At 49.4% G+C, this 25,976-nt stretch overlaps 1 protein-coding gene across 1 annotated transcript in view; it reads right to left on the bottom strand.

Annotated features, from left to right (window-relative positions):
- fbxo41 (F-box protein 41) overlaps nt 1-25,976 on the bottom strand; it is a 258,780-nt gene that overhangs the window by 28,910 nt on the left and 203,894 nt on the right. The window contains exons 9-10 of the mRNA XM_038792922.1: nt 5,496-5,614; nt 1,514-1,672 (exon numbers count right to left, since the gene is read on the bottom strand). Of these exons, the coding sequence (XP_038648850.1) occupies nt 1,514-1,672; nt 5,496-5,614 (278 nt within the window). The remainder of the gene's footprint in view (nt 1-1,513; nt 1,673-5,495; nt 5,615-25,976) is intronic.

Here is a 25,976-nt window from a genome sequence, read left to right as displayed (position 1 = left end):
GCTTATTGTCACGAGTAGGCTTCAATGAAGTTACTGTGAAAAGCCCCTAGTCGCCACATTCCGGCGCCTGTCCGGGGAGGCTGGTACGGGAATCGAACCGTGCTGCTGGCCTGTTTGGTCTGCTTTAAAAACCAGCAAACCAGACTCCCCCGCGCCAGCGGGAGCTAGGACACAGGAACCGCCCAGCGATCAGGGAACAGCTCCAGTATTGGAGAAATCGATTGAAGCAATTGGGACTTGGTCCAATTGATTGGGACCATGTCCGGGGTCCGCCCAAAAGGGCGCGAAACCCCTGGGGACTATAAAATAGAGTCCCCAAGTTCAGTTCGCTCTCTTGGCACTTAGCTCTCAGCGAACAGAGACCGGCCTAACAGCTTCTTGGCAGGGTCTCTCAGCAGCTCGAAACAACTCTTGACCGTGACTCTCAACAACGAGAGACCTGCCTAGCAGCTGCACCAACAAGTCTCCAGTCAACGCACGCTACGAGATAGGCGCTCCTAGCTACTAGTCTATACCAGCTTGAAGCCTGCAGACTCAGAATCGAACGAAAGGCCATTGTTCCCCTGACCTGGTGGGCCATTTCCACAGCTAAGTATCGGCCTTTTAGTGTTAGAGATAATCTAGTAAGTAGAGTTTTATGCATGAGTAGTGATTGACTGTGTGTATAATAAATGTGTTTTGATTTGAAACTTACCAACTGGTGTATTAAGTTATTGATCAGCAGTTGGCTTTGAACCTCGTGGTGGTATCAGAAAGATACCTAGACACTCTAGAGCAAAGGTTTATAAAACAGAGCAATTAAGTAAAAGCACAACGAGCAACAATGGGGCACCTTGGGGTGGGAGCCACCGCTCTGTGTCAATCTCGCACCCTCTCCCGATCCTTATAGATACTGAGTGGTACGGACGGTATTTTGGACTCCGCACATCTCCACTGAATCATTCCCCCCATCCTATCTATATCCTGATTGATGTTATAAACTTTCATCAGGCCGCCCCTCAGCCTCCGTCTCTCTGGGGAGAACAATCCCAGTTTATTCAATCTCTCGTCGTAGCTAATACCCACCACACCAGGCAACATCCTGGTAAACCTTTTCTGTACTCTCTCCAAAGCCTCCTCGTTCTTCTCGTAGTGCGGTGACCAGAATTGGACGCAGTATTCCAAATGTGGCCGAACCAACGTTCTATATAATTGTAACATAATGTTTGAGCTTTTATACCCAAAACCCTGTCCCATGAAGGCAAACATGCCATATGCTTTTTTTACCACCATTTCCACCTGTGCTGCCACTTTTGTGTGGTGTGTGGGCGGGGGTCGCAGTGTGTGTGTGCGTGAGTGTGGGTTGGGGTCAGACAGTGTGGAGCTGGGGTCAGTCTGACATCTTCCTGAGCTGTGAAGCAGCCTCGATGGGCCGAATGGCCGACTCGGCTTCCTATTCTGATTACCATTTCTCAATCACTAATTTTTCTTGTGTAAAATCTGCGGGATTATTTGCAGACGGAAGTGTACTTACTGTTAAAGTGCAGGAGAGCTTTGGGGGTAACAGGAGTTGATGTCAGGACCAGCATTTCCAAACCCTTCAATCCCTCCCGACACACATCTGCTGCAACCTCCTGGTTTATTTCAGTCACATGATCGAGTTCCAGAACTTGTAATCGGATACAGTTCCGAGCTGAAGAATAAATTTGATGCATAGTGTAAATAATAAATGACCTCATAATAAAATATAACAGTTTAGCTGCAGAAGAATCTGGAAATCATGGAACGATTTAACAGGAGTTGACATAACCAATGCACCATCCATGTGTGGACCACCTGTCGAAACGGCACCTGTATCACACACACATTACTGTCAGCCGCGACAAACAGCAGCACAGTGGTTGGCACTGCTGCCTCACAGCGCCAGAGATCCGGCAGCACAGTGGTTGGCACTGCTGCCTCACAGCTCCAGGGATCCGGCGGCACAGTGGTTAGCACTGCTGCCTCACAGCGCCAGAGATCCGGCAGCACAGTGGTTAGCACTGCTGCCTCACAGCGCCAGAGATCCGGCAGCACAGTGGTTAGCACTGCTGCCTCACAGCTCCAGGGATCCGGCGGCACAGTGGTTAGCACTGCTGCCTCACAGCTCCAGGGATCCGGCAGCACAGTGGTTGGCACTGCTGCCTCACAGCTCCAGGGATCCGGCAGCACAGTGGTTGGCACTGCTGCCTCACAGCTCCAGGGATCCGGCGGCACAGTGGTTAGCACTGCTGCCTCACAACGCCAGGGATCCGGCGGCACAGTGGTTGGCACCGCTGCCTCACAGCTCCAGGGGTCCGGCGGCACAGTGGTTAGCACTGCTGCCTCACAGCTCCAGGGGTCCGGCGGCACAGTGGTTAGCACTGCTGTCTCACAGCTCCAGGGATCCGGCGGCACAGTGGTTAGCACTGCTGCCTCACGGCTCCAGGGATCCGGCGGCACAGTGGTTAGCACTGCTGCCTCACAGCTCCAGGGATCCGGCGGCACAGTGGTTAGCACTGCTGCCTCACAGCTCCAGGGATCCGGCGGCACAGTGGTTAGCACTGCTGCCTCACAACGCCAGAGATCCGGGTTTGATCCCAGCCTGTGTGGAGTTTCTCCACTTTCTCTCCATGTCTGCGTGGGTTTATAATTTTTTTTTTTTTTTTTTTTTTTTATAAATTTAGATTACCCAATTATTTTTTCCAATTAAGGGGCAATTTAGCGTGGCCAATCCACCTACTCTGCACATTTTTGGGTTGTGGGGGCGAAACCCACGCAGACACGGGGAGAATGTGCAAACTCCACACGGACAGTGACCCAGAGCCGGGATCGAACCTGGGACCTCAGCGCCATGAGGCGGTTGTGCTAACCACTAGGCCACCGTGCTGCCCTGCGTGGGTTTATAATAATAATAATCTTTATTGTCACAAGTAGGTTTACATTAACACTGCAATGAAGTTACTGTGAAAATCCCCCAGTCGCCACATTCCGGCGCCTGTTTGTGTACACAGAGGGAGAATTCAGGATGTCCAATTCACCCAACGGCACGTCTTTAGGGACTTGTGGGAGGAAACCAGAGCTCCCGGAGGAAACCCACGCAGACATGGGGAGAACGTGCAGATGCTGCACAGACAGTGACCCAAGCCGGGAATCGAACCTGGGACCCTAGCGCTTTGAAGCCACAGTGCTAACCACTGTGCTACCATGATGCCCTGGGTTCCTCCCACAGTCCACAGATGTGCAGGTTAGGTGGATTGGCCGTGCTAAATTGCCCTTAGAGTCTAAAAAAAGATTAGATGGGGTTACTGGGGATGTGGGGGCTTAGGTAGGATGCTCTTTCCAAGGGCCAGTGCAGCCACGATGGGCCGAATAGCCTCCTTCTGCATTGTAAATTCTATGATTTTATGAGGTACTTTTTCAGAGGCTTTACTGAAGTCTAAGTATACAACATCTACTGCCTTTCCCTCATCTATCATCTTTATCACTTCCTCAAAAAATTTGATCAAATTAGTGAGGCACGACCTCCCCTTCACAAAACCATGCTGTCCATCACTAAAAAGTCCATTTGTTTCCAAATGTGAGTAAATCCTATCTCTAAGAACCTTTTCCAATAATTTCCCTACCACTGATGTAAGGCTCCCCGGCCTATAATTTCCTGGATTATCCCTGCTGCCCTTCTTAAACAATGGAACAACATTGGCTATTCTCCAGTCCTCTGGAACTTTACCTGTAGCCAATGAGGATACAAAAATTTCTGTCAAGGCCCCAGCAATTTCCTCCCTTGCCTCTCTCAGTATTCTAGGGTAGATCCCACCACGCCCTGGGGACTTATCTACTTTAATGCTTTTTAAGATGCCCACGCCTCCTCTTTATTAATATCAATGAGACTCAGAATATCTACACATTCTACCCTATACTCCTCATCCACTAATTCTCTCTCTTTGGTGAATACTGAGGCAAAGTATTCATTTACTTTCTCTCCCAATCCCCCTGGTTCCATGCACATATTCCCTCCAATATCCTTGAATGGGCCAACCCTTTCTCTGTCTACCCTCTTGCTCTTTACATATGAATAAACACCTTACGATTTTCCTCAATCCTGTTTGCCAACGACATTTCATGACCCTTTTAGCCTTCCTAACTCCTACCTTAGGTTCCTTCCTACCTGCTTTATATTCTTCAAGGGCTCCATCTGTCCCAAGCCTTTTAGACCTTAGGAATGTTTCCTTTTTCTTTTTGACAAAGTTCATAATATTCCTCATTATCCAGGGTTCCCGATACTTGCCACTCTTCTCTTTCATCCTCACAGGTACAGGCCGGTCCTGAATTCTCATCAACGGACATTTGAAAGCCTCCCACATGACGGATGTTGATTTTCCTCAAACAGCCTCGTCCAGTCAACACTCTCCGTGGATAGAATTGTGATACAGCAAAGATTTATTGGGATGACACCTATAAGACTATGAAGCAGAATAAGGCCACTCGGCCCATTGAGTCTACTCCGCTTTTTAATCATGGCTGACAGCATGCCTTCTCACCATAACTCCTGTTCCCCTTATTAATCAAGAACCTATCTATCTCTGTCTTAAAGACACTCAGTGATTTGCCCCCACAGCCTTCTGCGGCAAAGAGTTCCACAGATTCACCACCCTCTGGCTAAAGAAATTCCTCCTCTTCTCTGATTTCAAGGATCGCCCCTTTAGTCTGTGATTGTGTCCTCTGCTTCTAGTTTTTCCTACAAGTGGAAACATCCTCTCCACGTCCACTCTATCCAGGCCTCGCAGTATCCTGTAAGTTTCAATAAGATCCCCCCCTCATCCTTCTAACCTCCAATGAGTACCCAGAGTCCTCAAATGTTCCTCAGACGACAAGTTCTTCATTCCAGGGATAATTCTTGTGAACCTCTTCTGGACCCTTTCCAAAGTCAGCACATCCTTCCTTAGATACAGGGCCCAAAACTGCTCACAATACTCCAAATGGGGTCTGACCAGAGCCTTATACAGCCTCAGAAGTACATCCCTGGTCTTGTATTCTAGCCCTCTTGACATGAATGCGAACATTGCATTTGCCTTCCTAACTGCCAACTGAACCTGCACGTTAACCTTAAGAGAATCGTGAACAAGGACTCCCAAGTCCCTTTGTGCTTCTGCTTTCTTAACCATTTCCCTATTTAGAAAATAGTCTGTGCCTAAATTCCTCCTTCCAAAGTGCATAACATCACACTTTTCCACATCATTGCCCACTTCATAGTCCATCCGGTCCAGGTGATTTATCCACCTTCAGACCTTTCAGTTTCCCCAGAGCCTTCTCCTTAGTAATGGTCACTGCACTCACCTCTGCCCCCTGGTTCTCCTGGAACTCTGGCATCCCACTGGACTAAAAAGGTTAAATTATGAGGAAATGTTGCATTGATTACGTTCGTATTGGCAATGAACAGAAGTAAATTACATGTGAAGTGAATGAAGTGAGAGTCTGAAGTCCACGTTAACAGTTACCTAAGGAGGATAGCCCCTGTACTCCACATCCAGCACCACCAACTCCCAGCGCTCGCAGGTGGGGCCAACAGCGTCCAATCATCTGTACACTCCGATTGTTGAATCGCATTGGCTGGTGGCTGAAGAGGAGATTGAAAGAAAAACACCACATTACACACAGTTCTTCATCCTAAACTACATAGAATCCCAACAGTACAGAATGAGTCCCATTCAGCAGATACGGCGGAGGGGCTGATTTCGCACACTGGGCTAAATCGCTGGCTTTTAAAGCAGACCAAGGCAGGCCAGCAGCACGGTTCAATTCCCGTACCAGCCTCCCCGGACAGGCGCCGGAATGTGGCGACTAGGGGCTTTTCACAGTAACTTCATTGAAGCCTACTCGTGACAATAAGCGATTTTCATTTCATTTCATTCCATTCAGCCCCCTGGAGTTTGTGTAACGACATTGCATTCAGGCACTCACCCGCCCTATCCCTGAAAAGCTGCACATTAATCATGGTCAATCCACCTAACCTGCAGGTCTTTGGACTGTGGGAGGAAACCGGAGCAAACCCACGCACACACGGGGAGAACGTGCAGACTCCGCACAGACAGGGACCCAGCCGGGAATCGAACCCGAGACCCTGGCAGTGTGACGAAGCACTGCTAACCATCAGAAAAAACAACTGATTTAATAGAATTTTATTGGATTACAAATCAAGTGTTACTGTAAAAAGACATTCTGTAAAAGTTTTTCACCCTGTACTTATCAGGACAATCACAAGAGGGGAGGCAGCTGTGTAGAGGTATTGTCGTTGGATTAGCAATTCCGAGACCCAGGACAATACTCTGCCAACCTGAGTTCAACATGGCAGATGGTAGCGTTTGAAATTAATAAAAACATTTGAATGAAAACTCTAATGGTGAATGGTGACTATGATACCCTTGTTGATTGTTGTAAAAGCCCACCTGGTTCACAAATGTCCTTCAGTGAAGGAAATCTACCATCCTTAGCTGGTCTGGCCTACATGTTTTCTTTTAAATTAATTTACGGGATGTGGGCGTCGCTGGTTATTCCAGCATTTATTGCCCATCCCTAATTGCACTTCAGGAGGTGGTGGTGAGCTGCCTTTTTGAACTGCTGCAGTCCCTGAGGTGTAGGTACACCCACTGTGCTGTTAGGGAGGGAGTTCCAGGATTTTGCCCCAGTGACAGTGAAGGAACGGCCGATCTATTTCCCAGTCAGGGTGGGGAGTGACTTGGACGGGACCCTCCAGGTGGTGGGGTTCCCAGGTATCTGCTGCGCTTGTCCTTCTAGATGGTAGTAGCCGTGGGTTTGGAAGGTGCTGTCTAAGGAACCTTGGTGAGTTACTGCAGTGAATCTTGTAGATGGTCTACATGGCTGCCACTGTTCATCGGTGGTGGAGGGTTTGAATGTTTGTGGAAGGGGAGCAATCAAGCGGGGCTGCTTTGTCCTGGATGGTGTTGAGCTTCTTGAGTGTTGTTGGAGCTGCACTCATCCAGGCAAGTGGAGAGTATTCCATTACACTCCTGACTTGTGCTTTGTAGATGGTGGACAGGCTTTGGGGGGACAGGAGGTGAGCCAGCTCTTTAGCCCAGTGCTAAACCAGCCCCGAGGGAAGCAAGAGAGGAAATTGCTGGGCCCTTGACTGACATCTTTGTATCCTCATTGGCTACTGATGAGGTCCCAGAGGACTGGAGAATAGCTAATGTGGTACTGCTGTTTAAGAAAGGCAGCAGGGATAATCCTGGAAACTATAGGCCGGTGAATCTCACATCGGGAGTAGGTAAATTATTAGAGAGAATTCTCAGGGAGAGGATTTATACCCATTTGGAAACAAATGGACTCATTAGCGATAGACAGCACGGTTTTGTGAAGGGGAGGGTGTGCCTCACTAACTTGATTGAGGTTTTTGAGGAGGTGTCAAAGATGTTTTTAATTGGGTTTTTCGAACATATTATATTTACAGGTGTACACAAAGAGAAAATAAAATAGAATACGAGAAGATAATATAAACAAGATAAAATCAACGTGATATAATTAGCAAAATCACACAAATAAAAAGTGAAAAGAGAAAAAAAAACAAAGTGTGGCGTGTTAAGTAATGGATTAAGAGACATTGCAATTAGTTGTCTCATTTATGTTAAGTGTCCAATAATTGGTACTGATATGTAAAGGGGCTTCAGGTGGCCTCTGTGTCAGGTGATGTGCTGAGTTTTGTGCAGAGTCTATTGGGAGAAATAAAGGTGTGTTGGTGAAAAAAAGAACAGAACTTTTGTCTCTTCATACAGCATCGAATACATCTAACAATTGGTAGCAGAGGATTGTTGCTGTGCAAGTGTGAAGGGTTGAAAGATACAGGGCGCGATTCTCCGCTCCCCACGCGGCGTGGGAGAATCGCGGGAGGGCCCCCTGACAAAATTCACGCCCCCCCGGCTCGGAAGACCCGGATGGGCTGAGCGGCCAGCCGTTCACGGCCGTTTCACTATGGCGGCAAACACACCTGAGCAGGGTATGGGTAAAGGTGCACCTTTCCTGCACCTTTCTCCTCCTTCCCCTTCCCCTCCCCCCACACCTACAGTTAACCCTCTGATGTTAATTTCTCTGCTGTTTGACCTTTCACATCTTTTGTCCTCTCTGGGGACTGCCATTAACACTCTTTCCCATTGGTATCTGTGGTCATTAGCACCTGGTTTCACTGGATTTCTGTGGCCATTAGCACCCGGTTTCCCTGGGTTTCTGTGGCCATTAGCACCCGGTTTCCCTGGGTTTCTGTGGCCATTAGCACCCGGTTTCCCTGGGTTTCTGTGGCCATTAGCACCCGGTTTCCCTGGGTTTCTGTGGCCATTAGCACCCGGTTTCCCTGGGTATCTGTGGCCATTAGCACCCGGTTTCCCTGGGTATCTGTGGCCATTAGCACACGGTTTCCCTGGGTTTCTGTGGCCATTAGCACCCGGTTTCCCTGGGTTTCTGTGGCCATTAGCACCCGGTTTCCCTGGGTATCTGTGGCCATTAGCACCCGGTTTCCCTGGGTTTCTGTGGCTATTAGCACCCGGTTTCCCTGGGTTTCTGTGGCCATTAGCACCCGGTTTCCCTGGGTATCTGTGGCCATTAGCACCCGGTTTCCCTGGGTTTCTGTGGCCATTAGCACCCGGTTTCCCTGGGTATCTGTGGCCATTAGCACCCGGTTTCCCTGGGTATCTGTGGCCATTAGCACCCGGTTTCCCTGGGTTTCTGTGGCCATTAGCACCCGGTTTCCCTGGGTATCTGTGGCCATTAGCACCCGGTTTCCCTGGGTTTCTGTGGCTATGACTCATCTTTCATTCTCACTCCACAGTATAAATATTTCCCACTCTCTCTGTCTGTTAGCTTTGAAAAGAGTCATCGGACTCGAAACATTAGCTCTTTTCTCTCCCTTCAGATGCTGCCAGACTTGCTGAGATTTTCCAGCATTTTCCCTTTCATTTCAGATTTATAAGAAAGATGACTTGTTAAGTGTGTATGAGGTCGGATTTTGATAAGTTCCAGAAAATGGAGCATTTATCCATGGAAGACTATATAATGGAATTTGGCAGACTATATAAAAGGCTGCAGAAACACAACCTGGAATTTCCACAGTCTGTATTGGCCTTTAAATTACTTGACTGTGCTAGAGTGAGCAACATGGATAGGCTCCTGGTTTTGACAGGAGTTCAGTTTACGGATAAGGATACCTTATTCGAACAGATGACAAAAGCTTTACAAAAGTTTCTGGGGAAATATTCGCTTCCGATGGCTCTGATGACCCAAATAGGTCAGTCTGCAATAAGGCAGAATGTGGAAGATATATTACTAACAGGATGGCAAAATCGTATGGCTACAAACAGGCCTCAAGACTATAAAAGGAGACCGAGACAAGGAAATTATGAAGACAGAAACCCAGTTAGAACCTACAATAGGAGGATGAACCCCAGAAATGCACGGGGCATGATAAATCGATGTTTTTGATGTGACTCTCAATACCATTAATGCTTTCAACTGTCCAACTCGTTATGATAGAGTATTTGAAGCGACACATGACACGGAAGAGTCAGAAGAGGAAAAAGATAGTGACCAGAAAGAAGGCATTGTCCTATTAACAAGCGTTTTACGCCGGTAATGAGGGTGTTGGTTGCAGAATCCTTCAACTGTGCTGTATTGGTCGTTGAAAAGAGTGGTGATCCCTTGCAATATTGCTGGAGTTAATCATTTCATTAGCACGGATGTTTGTATCAAGTGAGATACCTTTGCTTCTGAGCAGACTGTCGATGAAGAAAGCCCACATGAAGCTGGATATGGAACAGGATAAGGCAACAGTTTTTGGAAAGACGGTGGACTTACAATTTACACAATCGGGACACTATTGTATTTCATTACTGACAAATAATATTTCAAGTAGAGTGGTTAAGGATGTGTTAATGGCAGTTGAAAATGTGACTTTAGCTAATAAAAAGCTTGTTGTAGTAAAACTGCATATAGGCAATTTGCACATCCGTCTCCTCGAAGGCTGCTGAAATATTTATTAAAGCTGATAGAACAGGTTAGTGATCGCTGTGAAGTTTGTAGGAAGTACAGAAGGACACCAGCACGACCGATAGTAACCCTACCTTTGGCCAGGGATTTTAACGACATTGTGGCCATGGACCTTAAGATCTGGGATAAAGCAAATAATATATTTATTTAGCATTTTGTAGATTTAGCAACCAGATGTAGTCAATCAACGATTGTTCGAAGTAAAGAAAAGAGAGTAATTCTGGATCAATTTGTGGAAAAATGGATCGGGACAGGAATGGGTCCACCGGCAAAATTTCTTACAGACAATGGGGGAGAATTTGCTAATGATGAGTTTAGGGATATGTGTGAAAACATGAATATCAGAGTTATAAACACGGCTGCCGAAAGCCCATTTAGTAATGGTGTCTGCGAAAGAAATCCTGCTGTTATCGATGACATGCTTCGGAATATTTTGGCAAATCGACCAAACTGCATGCTAAATTCAGCTTTAGCATGGGCGGTACATACAAGGAATTCATTGCAGATGGTTGGGGGCTATAGTCCTTATCAATTAGTGTTTGGTAGAAATCCTAAAATTCCCTCCATTTTGGATGACCAGCCTCCAGCTTGGGAATGGACTACAATTAGCTCTGGTTTTGCTGAACATTTCAATGCATTACATAGCAGTAGAAAAGCTTTTTTGGAAGCAGAAGTCTCTGAAAGAATTCGCAGAGCTTTAAGACATAATGTACGGCCATCAGGTGCTGTTTTCAGCAAGGAGACATGGTATACTATAAGAGAGACAATTCTACTGAATGGAAAGGCCCAGGGAAGATCATAGGCATAGATGGCAAAACATTTATGTTGCAACATGGTAATCAAACTGTTTGGGTACATTCATCAAGGATAATGGGTACTGATTACAAATTTTCAAATTTAGACAGAGCAGACGGACATGATGAGGAACCAGAGTCATCTGGTACGCATGTGTTACAGAACTATGAGGACCAGTTAACTGATATAGACAGGGTTTCTGTAGAGGAACACAACACTTCTGATAAATTAGATCAGGCCATTTTCCCGAAAGGGCAACTGCCAAAAGTGGTACAAAAGTGACATACTTGCCTGAAGGGTCTAGTCAATGGAAGGATGCAACTGTTATTAGTAGAGCAGGGAAGGCCACTGGAAAGTATAAACATTGGTTGAATGTACAGCATTCAGGGGAGGGAGTTAAGACAATGGATTGGGAAAACGAAGTTCAAAAATGGAGGGCACAGAAACGCAGTGCCAGTTCTGATAGTACATCAGATAGTGAACAGGTTCACAAGAAAAGGTCGAGAACTATTGAAAGGACATCCCGCTACAGAAGGGAAAGATCAAGCAATACCAGTACAGAACGAGATACCAGGCGGGAGAGGGGACGTAGTTTATCAAGGTCTAGGAACATGAGGAAGACTAAGAATACTAATAGAAGTAGAAGCCCACATGCACGTGAGATTTTGGGGGCTTCAAATAAATTAGATGAAAAAGTTATCAGAGATGCTAAACAGCAAGAATTGCATAGTTGGAGTGAATTTGGGGTATACACGGAAGTACTGGATAGGGGACAAAAAGCTCTATCCCACAGATGGATTTGCATGGAAAAGGTTCTTCCGGATGGAACTTATAAGGCAAAGGCCAGGCTTGTGGGAAGGGGATTTGAAGAAAACTTAGAAGATCAGGACTTAAGGGTAGATTCACCTACAGCAGGAAAGGTTATTTTAAAGATCTTCTTGGCTTTCTGAGCCACAAAGGCATGGGATGGCAAAACTATAGATATAAAAGGTGCCTTTTTGCAGGGCAAGCAGCTCCAGAGAGACATTTTTCTTCGTCCTCCTAAAGAAGCAGCTAACACAGAAGGGCTACTCTGGAAGTTGAACAAATGTGTATATGGATTAAATGATGCATCTAGAGTGTGGTACCTTTCGGTAAGGTCAGTTTTGTTAAAGTTAGGCTGTTGCCAGTTGAAAGCAGATCCGGCAATGTTTTACTGGCACTATAAAGGAAATCTTGCTGGCATCTTCATGATGCATGTCGATGATTTTTTGTGGGGTGGGACTAGTGATTTTGAAGCTATTGTAATCTCTGGTTTGAGGAAAGAATTCAGGGTTGGAAGTCAGGCTTCCGGTGCATTTAAATATATTGGACTGGAAATTGGACAGACTAAGTTAGGGGCAACTTTACGTCAGAAATCTTACTTGGAAAGCATCAGCCCAATAGCAATTAGTCGTGGCACGGTCTCACAAAAAGATGCAATGATTTCAGAGATAGAAAAAGAGCAACGGCGAAGTTTAATTGGGCAACTGAACTGGTTAGGTAGACAGACTAGACCGGACGTGAGTTTTGATGTCTTAGAGTTGAGTACAAAAATGAATGATCCCAAAGTGGAAGACATAATAAGAGCAAATAAAGTGTTGGCCAAGCTAAAAATGTTGGAGTGTGTTTTGAAGTTCCCGGTTTTGGATGACCTTAGGCACTTGAAACTCATAGTTTATAGCGATGCGTCCTATGCAAATTAATGTGATGGAGTTTCAAGCGCAGGAGGTTTTATAATTTTCCTTTTGGGGAACAATGGTAAATGTTGCCCTCTTGTGTGGGAAACAAAGAAAATAAGGAGAGTGGTCAAAAGCACTTTGGCTGCTGAGACGTTAAGCCTTGTACAGGCGGTGGATATGGCCTTTTATATATCTCCGATATTGACAGAAATTTTGGGATTAGAGGATTTAGGTATTATGCCTATTGACAGTCACATTGACAATAAATCTCTGTGGGAAAATGTGCACTCTACAAAAAGTGTCAATGAAAAGAGGTTACAGATAGACATCGCAAGTTTGAAGCAGATGTTGGACAGAGGGGAAATAACAAAAATTAAATGGGTCGACAGTAGCCATCAACTGTCCGACTGTTTTACTAATAGCGGGTCTAGTTCACAGAAACTTTTGGATATTGTTAATGAAGGGCGCCTGTTTCTGTGATTTTTTTTCTCCAAAAAAAAACTGAAAAAAAGTGGAGGAAATCACGTGTGTGTTTTAGTTTCTTGAAATGTTGTTTTCACCTAATTGTTTTTTTTTCTCCAAGGGGAGACCGTTAAGTAATGGATTAAGAGACATTGTAATTAGTTGTCTCATTTATGTTAAGTGTCCAATAATTGGTACTGATATGTAAAGGGGCTTCAGGTGGCCTCAGGTGATGTGTAGAGTTTTGTGCAGAGTCTATTGGAAGAAATAAAGGTATGTTGGTGAAAAAGGAACAGCACGGTAGCATGGTGGTTAGCATAAATGCTTCACAGCTCCAGGGTCCCAGGTTCGATTCCCGGCTTGGGTCACTGTCTGTGCGGAGTCTGAACGTCCTCCCCGTGTGTGCGTGGGTTTCCTCCGGGTGCTCCGGTTTCCTCCCACAGTCCAAAGATGTGCGGGTTAGGTGGATTGGCCATGCTAAATTGCCCGTAGTGTAAGGTTAATGGGGGGATTGTTGGGTTACGGGTATAGGGTGGATACGTGGGTTTGAGTAGGGTGATCATTGCTCGGCACAACATCGAGGGCCGATGGGCCTGTTCTGTGCTGTTCTATTCTATTATATCTATTAACTTTTGTCTCTTCATACAGCATCGAATACATCTAACATGGCGAGGAAAAATGGGTAAGTGTATATACATCGAGGTAAGTTGCAGTATACATGTCTTGTGTATTCTTCTGGGATTTTTTTTTAAACAAAGAGAGTACATACAACACCAGTAGATCTGGGTCGGAGGGGGTCCGGGCAGCGCCCCTCATGTTGCTTGTTTCTCCCGGTCAGTTTTTGCTGTTGTTGTTGTGCGTTTGCCTCTGCTTCGGCCGTTCGTCGTTTCCCCCTCCTGTACTTTCTTACTCTGTTGCTGAGTTCGTCATGGTTGTTCTTGTTTCCTGTGCTCTCCTTTCAGTTTGTGTTCCCTTGTCTCTCTTTCCCCCCCCCCCCCCGCTCTGATTTCCCTCTATTGTTCTTTGCCCCGTCTTCCTTCTTTTCCCCCCTCCTCCCTGCCCCCATCCACACCCTCTCCCTCCCTGTGGTTCATCTTTCTTTACTATTGTGTTTAGCCCTTACTTGTTCTGCTGTCGCTGCCCAGTGGTAGAATTGTAGGTTTGGGATGGCTAGCCCTTCTCTGGACTGTGTTTTCTGTCGGACCTTCTTTGGGATCCTAGCATTCTTCACCCCTCATACACGCCATGATTAATTTGTCCAGTGAGTTGAAAAAGGCCTTGGGATGTGGATCGGGATGGATCTAAGTAGGAAGAGGTACCTGGGCAGCACGTTTATTTTGATCGTCTGCACTCGCCCTGTGAGGGAGAGTGGGAGTGTGTTCCATCTTTGTTGGTCCTTTTTGACTTCCTCTGTCAGACTGGTCAGGTTCCACTTGTGGATCCCCGTCCAGTTTTGAGTGATTTGGATCCCAAGGTAGCGGAATTTGTGTCGGGCTTGTTTAAACGGCAGCCCCATCAGTGCTGCCCCCTTCCTTGTGGGTTCACTGGGAAGATTTCGCTTTTGCTCATATTGAGTTTGTAGCCTGAGAAGGCACCAAACTCTCAGGAGCGCGATGATTCCTTCCATGCTGCTTTGTGTCCGAGCTGTAGAGGAGCAGGTCATCTGCATAGAGTGAGTCTCTCTGCTCTCTGCCTCCCCCTCCAGTTATTTGCTGTTCTGAGAGCAATCACTAGTGGTTCGATCGCTTGGGCGAACAGCAGCGGGGTCAGTGGGCATCTCTGCCTCATGCCCCTGTGCAGCTGGAAGTACTGGGAGTTGGTGTTGTTGGTCCGAACGCTCGCCATGGTAGCGTTGTATAGGAGCTTTACCCAGGAGGTGAACCCTGTTCCGAGCCCGAACTACTCCAGTACCTCTATAAGAGGGCTGGTTTAGCTCACTGAGCTAAATCGCTGACTTTTAAAGCAGGCCAGCAGCACGGTTCGATTCCCGTACCAGCCTCCCTGGACAGGTGCTGGAATGTGGAGACTAGGGGCTTTTCACAGTAACTTCATTGAAGCCTACTCGTGACAATAAGCAATTTTCATTTCATTTTCAAGATACTTCCACTCGACTCTATCGAAGGCCTTTTCTGCATCCAGGGATCACCTCAGGTGCTCTGTCCCCGGATGGGGTCATGATCACGTTCAGCAGGTGCCTGAAGTTCGATGCTAGCTGTCTACCTTTGACAAAGCCCATTTGATCCTCTGCGACCACTTCTGGAACACAGTCCTCCAGTCGCCTGGCTAGGATTTTGACCAATATTTTTGGCATCTGTGTTCAGCAGTGAGATGGGTCTGTATGACCCACATTCCGTTGGGTGTTTGTCTTTCTTGGATATCAGGGTGCCCTTAGCCAGCGACTCTGTGAACATCTCCCGCAGGTGCGGGGCCAGTGCGGTCGCAAATTGTTTGTCGAAGTCTGCCGGGAACCCATCCGGTCCCGGTGCCTCCCTCGCCTGCATGGAGCTAATACTCTCCTGGATCTCTCCCAGTTCTAGCGGTGCTTCCAAACCTCCATTTTCTGCCCTCCCCCACGACTGGCATGTTCAGTCCATCGAGGAACCGTTTCATCCCCAATTCTTATGGTGGGGCTCGGAGGTGCACAGCCCTTGGTAAAAGGCCTACAAGGTTTTGTTAACCTTTTCTGGGTGTGTTTCTAATGTGCCTCCCCATTTTGGTTGTTCTCCGTGTACTCCACTATGGCCTGTGATACCCTTTCACCGTAAGCCTTGTCGCCGAGTCGGGCCATGTCAACCTGCATGTGGGGCGTTGGGCGCTGCCCATCTCCAACCTCACGTCCATGTAATGTGGAGCATGGTCGGAGATCACAATTGTGGAGTATTCCACTTTGTCTCGCCCTGGAAGCACCGTTTTCCCCACCACAAATAAGTGAATACTGGGATATACGTTGTGTACTGGGGAGAAGATGAAGAACTCCTTCTCCCCTGGGTGGGTGAACCTCCAGGGGTCCACCGCCCCCATCTGCTCCATAAAGTGACCGAGTTCCTTTGCCATGTTTGAGGTTTTCCCTGTTTTGAAGCTTGATCTGTCAGTCTGTTGGATCCTGTACAAGTTGAAGTCTCCCTCCCCCCCACCCCATGATTAGTCGGTGCGTCTCTGTGTCGGGGATTTCCGCCATGGTCTGTTTAATGTATTTTGTGTCGTTCCAGTTGGACGCGTACACGTTAACGTGTACATCCGGTGTCCCATCCAGGGTGCCGCTAACCATGACGTACTGTCTCCCTGGGTCCGTAACCATCTTCGTCGCCTTAAACATTGTCCTCTTGCTGATCAATATTGCCAACCCCCCCCCCCCCCCGGCTCTCGTACCGTAGCAGGAATGGTGAGTCTGTCCCACCCGGCACTTTCTTACCCACAGTAGGTCCTGTTCTCTCAGGTGTGTCTCTTGGAGGAAGACTATGTCGTCTTTCATGTTTCACAGGTGAGTGAGGACTCTGGATCTTTTCACTGGGCTCCTGACATTCCAGGTGACTATCCTGACTATCTGTCTCCCCTATTTGCTCCGGGCCCCTGGTTATGGTCTTTTGTAGCCTGATTGCTGCTCTTGTTCTAGTCCTATTTCCCCCTCCTGCCTGTGCCCCCCATCCCTCCCTTGAGGATTGTCAGAGGATACAGCAGGACATAGATAGGTTGGGGACTTGGGCAGAGAAATGACAAATGTGAGGTAATGCATTTTGGTCGGTCTAACATCGAGGGGAAATATACCGTAAATGGTAAAACTCTGAGGAATATAGAAAGTCAGAGAGATCTGGGCGTGCAGGTCCACAGATCTTTGAAGGTGGTAACACAAGTGGACAAGGTAGTCAGGAAAGCATACGGAATGCTTGCCTTCATTGGACGGGGCAGCGAGTATAAAAACTGGCAAGTCATGCTACAGTTGTATAGAACCTTGGTAAGGCCGCACTTGGAATATTGCGCACAATTCTGGTCGCCACACTACCAGAAGGATGTGAAATTAAATGAAATGAAAATCGCTTATTGTCACGAGTAGGCTTCAATGAAGTTACTGTGAAAAGCCCCTAGTCACCACATTCCAGCGCCTGTTCAGGGAGACTTTGGAGAGTGAGAATAGGAGGTTTACCAGGATGTTGCCTGGTCTGGAGGGTGTTAGCGATGTGGAAAGGTTGAATAGACCCAAACTCAAACTGCTTTCATTAGAGCGATGGAGGTTGAGGGTGATCTGAGGGTGATGGAGGTTAGGGATCCTCTCGGAAGGAGCAATCACAATATGGTGGAATTTAAAATACAGATGGAGGGTGAGAAAGTAAAATCAAATACTAGTGTTTTGTGTTTAAACAAAGGAGATTACAAGGGGATGAGAGAAGAACTAGCTAAGGTAGACTGGGAGCTAAGACTTTATGCTGGAACAGTGCTCAGCAAAGGTTTATACCAACAAAAAGGAAGGACGGAAGAAAGAGGGAAAATCGACTGTGGATATCTAAGGAAATAAGGGAGAGTATCAAATTGAAGGAAAAAGCATATAAAGTGGCAAAGATTGCTGGGAGATTAGAGGACTGGGAAATCTTTAGGGGGCAACAGAAAGCTACGAAAAAAGCTATAAAGAAGAGTAAGATAGATTATGAGAGTAAACTTGCTCAGAATATAAAAACAGACAGTAAAAGTTTTTACAAATATTTAAGACAAAAAAGAGTGGCTAAGGTAAATATTGGTCCTTTAGAGGATGAGAAGGGAGTTTTAATAATGGGAAATGAGGAAATGGCTGAGGAACTGAACAGGTTTTTTGGGTCGGTCTTCACAGTGGAAGACACAAATAACATGCCAGCGACTGATAGAAATGAGGCTATGACAGGTGAGGACCTTGAGAGGATTGTTATCACTAAGGAGGGAGTGATGGGCAAGCTAATGGGGCTAAAGGTAGACAAGTCTCCTGGCCCTGATGGAATGCATCCCAGAGTGCTAAAAGAGATGGCTAGGGATATTGCAGATGCACTAGTGATAATTTACCAAAATTCACTAGACTCTGGGGTGGTCCCGGTGGATTGGAAATTAGCAAACGTGACGCCACTGTTTAAAAAAGGAGGTAGGCAGAATGCAGGAAATTATAGGCCAGTGAGTTTAACTTCGGTAATAGGGAAGATGCTGGAATCTATCATCAAGGAAGAAATTGCGAGGCATCTGGATAGAAATTGTCCCATTGGGCAGACGCAGCATGGGTTCGTAAAGGGCAGGTCATGCCTAACTAATTTAGTGGAATTTTTTGAGGACATTACCAGTGCAGTAGATAACGGGGAGCCGATGGATGTGGTATATCTGGATTTCCAGAAAGCCTTTGACAAGGTGCCACACAAAAGGTTGCTGCATAAGGTAAAGATGCATAGCATTAAGGGTAAAGTAGTAGCATGGATAGAGGATTGGTTAATTAATAGAAAGCAAAGAGTTGGGATAAATGGGTGTTTCTCTGGTTGGCAATCAGTAGCTAGTGGTGTCCCTCAGGGATCTGTGTTGGACCCACAATTGTTCACAATTTACATAGATGATTTGGAGTTGGGGACCAAGTGCAATGTGTCCAAGTTTGCAGATGACACTAAGATGAGTGGTAAAGTGAAAAGTGCAGAGGATACTGGAAGTCTGCAGAGGGATTTGGATAGGTTAAGTGAATGGGCTAGGGTCTGGCAGATGGAATACAATGTTGACAAATGTGAGGTTATCCATTTTGGTAGGAATAACAGCAAACGGGATTATTATTTAAACGATAAAATATTAAAACATGCCGCTGTTCAGAAAGACTTGGGTGTGCTAGTGCATGAGTCACAGAAGGTTGGTTTACAAGTGCAACAGGTGATTAAGAAGGCAAATGGAATGTTGTCCTTCATTGCTAGAGGGATGGAGTTTAAGACTAGGGAGGTTATGTTGCAATTGTACAAGGTGATAGTGCGGCCACACCTAGAGTATTGTGTTCAGTTTTGGTCTCCTTACTTGAGAAAGGACGTACTGGCGCTGGAGCGTGTGCAGAGGAGATTCACTAGGTTAATCCCAGAGCTGAAGGGGTTGGATTATGAGGAGAGGTTGAGTATACTGGGACTGTACTCGTTGGAATTTAGAAGGATGAGGGGGGGGATCTTATAGAAACATTTAAAATTATGAAGGGAATAGATAGGATAGATGCGGGCAGGTTGTTTCCACTGGCGGGTGACAGCAGAACTAGGGGGCATAGCCTCAAAATAAGGGGAAGTAGATTTAGCACTGAGTTTAGGAGGAACTTCTTCACCCAAAGGGTTGTGAATCTATGGAATTCCTTGCCCAGTGAAGCAGTTGTGGCTCCTTCGTTACATGTTTTTAAGGTAAAGATAGATAGTTTTTTGAAGAATAAAGGGATTAAGGGTTATGGTGTTCCGGCTGGAAAGTGGAGCTGAGTCCACAAAAGATCAGCCATGATCTAATTGAATGGCGGAGCAGGCTCGAGGGGCCAGATGGCCTACTTCTGCTCCTAGTTCTTATGTTCTTATGATGAGGTCTACAAGATTGTGAAAGGCATGGATAGAGTGGATGGGCAGGAACTCTATCCCAGGGTGGAAAGCGTTGCCAGGGGAGGTTGTGGAAACAGATACATTAACGATGTCCAAAAGGCATCTTGACAAACACATGGATAAGATGGGTACAGAGGGATACGGCACAAGGACAAGATTCGCAACGAAAGGGAAAATGGGCAGGGGGTCCCGGGCAGGGGGGATCGGGGTACCCGGGGTCCCGGGCAGGGGGGATCGGGGTCCCGGGCAGGGGGGATCGGCGTCCCGGGCAGGGGGGATCGGGGTCCCGGGCAGGGGGGATCGGGGTCCCGGGCAGGGGGAATCGGGGTCCCGGGCAGGGGGGATCGGGGTCCCGGGCAGGGGGGATCGGGGTCCCGGGCAGGGGGGATCGGGGTCCCGGGCAGGGGGGATCGGGGTCCCGGGCAGGGGGATCGGGGTCCCGGGTCCCGGGCAGGGGGGATCGGGGTCCCGGGCAGGGGGATCGGGGGTCCCGGGCAGGGGGGGATCGGGGTCCCGGGCAGGGGGGATCGGGGTCCCGGGCAGGGGGGGATCGGGGTCCCGGGCAGGGGGGATCGGGGTCCCGGGGTCCCGGGCAGGGGGGATCGGGGTCCCGGGCAGGGGGATCGGGGTCCCGGGCAGGGGGGGATCGGGGTCCCGGGCAGGGGGGATCGGGGTCCCGGGCAGGGGGGATCGGGGTCCCGGGGTCCCGGGCAGGGGGGATCGGGGTCCCGGGCAGGGGGATCGGGGTCCCGGGCAGGGGGGGGATCGGGGTCCCGGGCAGGGGGGGGATCGGGGTCCCGGGCAGGGGGGGGATCGGGGTCCCGGGCAGGGGGGGGATCGGGGTCCCGGGCAGGGGGGGGATCGGGGTCCCGGGCAGGGGGGGGATCGGGGTCCCGGGCAGGGGGGTTCGGGGTCCCGGGGTCCCGGGCAGGGGAGATCGGGGTCCCGGGCAGGGGGGATCGGGGTCCCGGGGTCCCGGGCAGGGGGGATCGTGGTCCCGGGCAGGGGGGGATCGGGGTCCCGGGCAGGGGGGGATCGGGGTCCCGGGCAGGGGGGATCGGGGTCCCGGGGTCCCGGGCAGGGGGGATCGGGGTCCCGGGCAGGGGGGGATCGCGGTCCCGGGCAGGGGGGGATCGCGGTCCCGGGCAGGGGGGGATCGGGGTCCCGGGCAGGGGGGGATCGGGGTCCCGGGCAGGGGGGATCGGGGTCCCGGGCAGGGGGGATCGGGGTCCCGGGCAGGGGGGGGATCGGGGTCCCGGGCAGGGGGGGGATCGGGGTCCCGGGCAGGGGGGGGATCGGGGTCCCGGGCAGGGGGGGATCGGGGTCCCGGGCAGGGGGGGGATCGGGGTCCCGGGCAGGGGGGGGATCGGGGTCCCGGGCAGGGGGGGGATCGGGGTCCCGGGCAGGGGGGGATCGGGGTCCCGGCAGGGGGGGGATCGGGGTCCCGGGCAGGGGGGGGATCGGGGTCCCGGGCAGGGGGGGATCGGGGTCCCGGGCAGGGGGGGGATCGGGGTCCCGGGCAGGGGGGGGATCGGGGTCCCGGGCAGGGGGGGGATCGGGGTCCCGGGCAGGGGGGGATCGGGGTCCCGGGGTGGGGGGGGGATCGGGGTCCCGGGCAGGGGGGGGATCGGGGTCCCGGGCAGGGGGGGGATCGGGGTCCCGGGCGGGGGGGGGATCGGGGTCCCGGGCAGGGGGGGGATCGGGGTCCCGGGCAGGGGGGGGATCGGGGTCCCGGGCAGGGGGGATCGGGGTCCCGGGGTCCCGGGCAGGGGGGATCGGGGTCCCGGGGTCCCGGGCAGGGGGGATCGGGGTCCCGGGCAGGGGGGGATCGGGGTCCCGGGCAGGGGGGGATCGGGGTCCCGGGCAGGGGGGGGGATCGGGGTCCCGGGCAGGGGGGGGATCGGGGTCCCGGGCAGGGGGGATCGGGGTCCCGGGCAGGGAGGATCGGGGTCCCGGGGTCCCGGGCAGGGGGTTGGTGTGGCCGGGCAGGGGGTTGGTGTGGCCGGGCAGGGGGTTGGTGTGGCCGGGCAGGGGGTTGGTGTGGCCGGGCAGGGGGTTGGTGTGGCCGGGCAGGGGGTTGGTGTGGCCGGGCAGGGGGTTGGTGTGGCCGGGCAGGGGGTTGGTGTGGCCGGGCAGGGGGTTGGTGTGGCCGGGCAGGGGGTTGGGAGACCAGGGATAGGTCAAATTCAGATCAGGAAAATGGAGGTAGATTTTTAGCCTGTGATGTAGAAGATGTTGCGATAGACTCGGAATAACAGGACAAGCAAAGTTTTGAAAATGTCCAGCCAGGGGTAATGGTCAGGCTAAACTGTTTATACCTCAATACAAGGAGTGCTGCAAACAATGTAGATAAGTTAAGGGCACAGGTGGTGTTATGGGCCAAACTCCAAAGTATATTATCATAGATTATCATAGAATATACAGTGCAGAACGAGGCCAGTCGACCCATCGAGTCTGCACAGGCTCTTGGAAAGAGCACCCTACCCAAGGTCAACACCTCCACCCTATCCCCATAATCCAGTAACCCCACCCAACACTAAGGGCAATTTAACATGGCCAATCCACCTAACCTGCACATCTTTGGACTGTGGGAGGAAACCGGAGCACCCGGAGGAAACCCACGCAGACACGGGGAGGATGTGCAGACTCCGCACAGACAGCAACCCAAGCCGGAATCGAACCTGGGACTCTGGATCTGTGAAACAATTGTGCTATCCACAATGCTACCGTGCTGCCCTATAACCTTTATGTTTGGCTGGGGTGAATACAAAAGCCTTCACTGCAGGTGTGATTCATCAGACTTCCGAGACACTTTAATCAAAACAAGGTTTATTCTGAGAATGTAGTATATAATATATAAGTAAACACAGCAAGAATTTTATCAATTACAAACAAAGACACCACACAGCTACAGTAATCTATGTATGACTGTTAATAATTTCCCCTAAACTGTTCCAATTCAATAACAAAATCCAATAAACCAAAAGCTCTTTTCATGTCATGGCCCAACTCACTGTGTATTCGCACTCGAATGTGATTACTCCTTTCCCTGAGATTCTGATCCAGTTTCAAACATCACACTGAAGCTCCTTCCGGAAAACAACTATGGCCTGATTCTCTGGTATCCGGCGGGCTGACCGGCGCCAAAGAGAGGCATGAACCATTCCGGCATCGGGCCGCCCGGAAGGTGCGGAGAATTCGGGGGCTAGGCTGGCGCTGGAGTGGTTGGCGCCGCACCAACCAGCTCCGAAGGGCCTCCGCTAGCCGGTGCAAGTTGGCGCAGGAGCGCCAGCGTGTTCCCAGAAACGCTGCCGTGATTCCTGCGCATGCGGTTTCTTTGCCGCACCGGCTATGGGGGAGCTTTACACAGGCCGGCGCGGAGGGAAAGAGTGCCCTCACGGCACAGTCCCACCCGCAGATCGGTGGGCCCCGATCGGAGGTTTGGAGAATCCCACCCCTATATCTTTAAAGTTAGCCACAACTGTTGCACCTTACAAATGAAACAGCCTTTAAAATGAAAACTGAGAAAGACAGAGAAAACACTTCTTTGTCCTAAGTCCACAGCAGTCAAACTAAAACTGAAATGCCCTCTCACCTGACAGCCACAGCCCAATGTGCTACAAGTCACATGATAAGAGACTAAACCATTCATAAAGGGACACTCACGTGATAGAGGGAGCAGGATGTAGTTGTTATAATGGAAACCTGGCTAAAGGAGGGGGGAAATTGGCAACTCAATATCCCTGGATACAGATTTCAGGCAGGACAGAGTGGGGATAGAAAAGGAGGGGGAGTAGTACTGTGAAATGAAATGAAAATCACTTATTGTCACAAGTCGGCTTCAAATGAAGTTACTGTGAAAAGCTCCTAGTCGCCACATTCCGGGGCCTGTTCAGGGAGGCTGTTACGGGAATTGAACCGTGCTGCTGGCCTGCCTTGGTCTCCTTTAAAAGCCAGCGATTTAGCCCAGTGTGCTAAACCAGCCCCAGATGAAAATCCCTTATTGTCACAAGTAGGCTTCAATGAAGTTACTGTGAAAATCCCCTAGTCGCCACATTCCAGCACCTGTTCGGGGAGGCTGTTACGGGAATTGAACCGTGCTGTTGGTCTGCTTTAAAAGCCATCGATTTAGCTCAGTGTGCTAAACCAGCCCCTACTAATGATGAAAGAATCCATTCCAGTTGTGAGAAGGGGTGATAGACTAAACGGGTCAACACACGAGGCTTCACGGGTCGAACGTGGAAATAAAGAAAGGGGCAGTGACACTACTGGGAGTTTACTACAAACCCCCGAATAGTGAAAAGGAGATTGGAGAGCAAATATGTAGGCAGATTTCTGCCTGTTAGAACAAGAGGACAATAATAGTCAGAGACTTTAACTAACCCAATATCATACAATCACAGAATTTACAGTGCAGAAGGAGGCCATTCAGCCCATTGGATGTGCACCGGCCCTTGGAAAGAGCAACCTACTTAAGTCATGCATCCACCTTATCCCTGTAACACAGTAACCCCACCTAACCTTTTGGACACTAAGGGTTATTTATCTTGGCCACTCCACCTAACCTGCACATCTTTGTGTGGGAGGAAACCGGAGCACCCGGAAGAAACCCACGCAGACACTGGGAGACACGCCGCACAGACAGTGACCCAAGGCTGGAATTGAACTCGGGACCCTGGAGCTGTGAGACAACAGTGCTAATCACCGTGCCATCCAGGCTGGGGGTGCTTTCAGTGGAACATATCAGGGATAGTGATCACAATTCACTGAGATTCAGCATTACCATGGAAACAGACAGAGATGAAGCAGGAGTAAGAATGTTGAACTGGGGGAAGAGAAATTCTGCAGGAATGAGAAGGGACTTGGCTGAGGTGGGCTGGCCGGCATTGCTGGAGGATTAATCAGTGGGAAACCTGTGGGAAGCACTCAAAGGAGAGAAACTAAATGTACAAAGTAGACATGTCCCCTCCATGAATAAGAGTGGGACTGCCAAATCTAGACCCCCTGGTTGTCTGGAGGAAAACAGGGGAAGATCGAACAGAGAAAGAAAGTGTCCAATAGACATAAAGAACAAAGCACTGCAGATAGTCTGGACAAATATAGAAAGTGCAGGGACAAAGTCAAAAGGAAATGAGGAAATCGAAGAGAGGGCATGAAAAAAGATTAGCGAATAAAGTTAAAGAAAACCCAAAGATGTTTTGCCAATATACTTATGGCAAACGGTGAGTTAAGGGAACACAGTGGGACCTATCAGAGATAAAGAGGGGAATTTGTGTGAAGATGCAGAGGCTGTGGGAAGAGGTTTAAATGAATATTTTGTCTCTATGTTTACAAAGGAAATGGATGATGCAGATGTAGTCGTCCAGGAGGAACACTGTGAGATACAGAATGGGATAATCACAGAGAGAGGAAGCACTCGAAGGATTGAGTGATTGACTGAATTGACTTAGAACATAGAACATAGAACAGTACAGCACAGAACAGGCCCTTCGGCCCTCCATGTGACTTGTTGTCCCATGTACCGAGGTACAGTGAAAAGTATTGTTCTGCGTGCAGTCCAGACAGATCGTTCCATGCATGAAAAACATAGAACATATATAAATACACAATGTAAATACATTGATAACGGCATCGGGTGAAGCATACAGGGATGTAGTGTTAATGAGGTCAGTCCATAAAAGGCTCAGTTTAGGAGTCTGGTAACAGCGGGGAAGAAGCTGTTTTTGAGTCTGTTCGTGCGTGTCCTCAGGCTTCTGAGGAAGTATAGGCGCTGTTGTGCTTTCTTGGTGGTAGCGTCGACGTGGGTGGACCAGGACAGATTTTTGGAGATGTGCATCCCTAGGAATTTGAAACTGCTAACCATCTCCACCTCGGCCCCGTTGATGCTGACAGGGGTGCACTTTGCTTCCTGAAGTCAATTACCGGCTCTTTAATTTTGCTGGATTGAGGGAGAGATTGTTCTCGCTGCACCACTCCAGGAGGTTCTCTATCTCCCTCCTGTATTTTAAAAAATGTACCCAATGCATTTTTTTCCAATTAATGGGGCAATTTTAGCGTGTTCAATCCACCTACCCTGCACATCTTTGGGTTGTGGGGGCGAAAGCCACCCAAACAAGGGGAGAATGTGCAAACTCCACACGGACAGTGACCCAGAGCCGGGATCGAACCTGGGACCTCAGCGCTGTGAGACAACAATGCTAACCACTGCGCCACCATGCTGCCCTTCCCTCCTGTATTCTGACTTCGCGTTATTCGAGATCTGGCCTGCTATGGTCGTATCGTCAGCGAATTTGTAGATGGAGTTGGAGCCAAATTTTGCCACACTGGAGTGTACCTACAGGGAGTGTAGGGAGCGAAATACCCAGTCTTGCAGAGCCCCGGTATGGAGGACTATTTTGGAGGTGGTGTTGTTGTTTATTCTTAC

Source organism: Scyliorhinus canicula, chromosome 3 (genome assembly GCF_902713615.1).
Source record: "Scyliorhinus canicula chromosome 3, sScyCan1.1, whole genome shotgun sequence".
NCBI lineage: Eukaryota > Metazoa > Chordata > Chondrichthyes > Carcharhiniformes > Scyliorhinidae > Scyliorhinus > Scyliorhinus canicula.
Note: the sequence above shows the minus strand (reverse complement) of the source record. Positions and strands in the feature narration are given on the sequence as shown.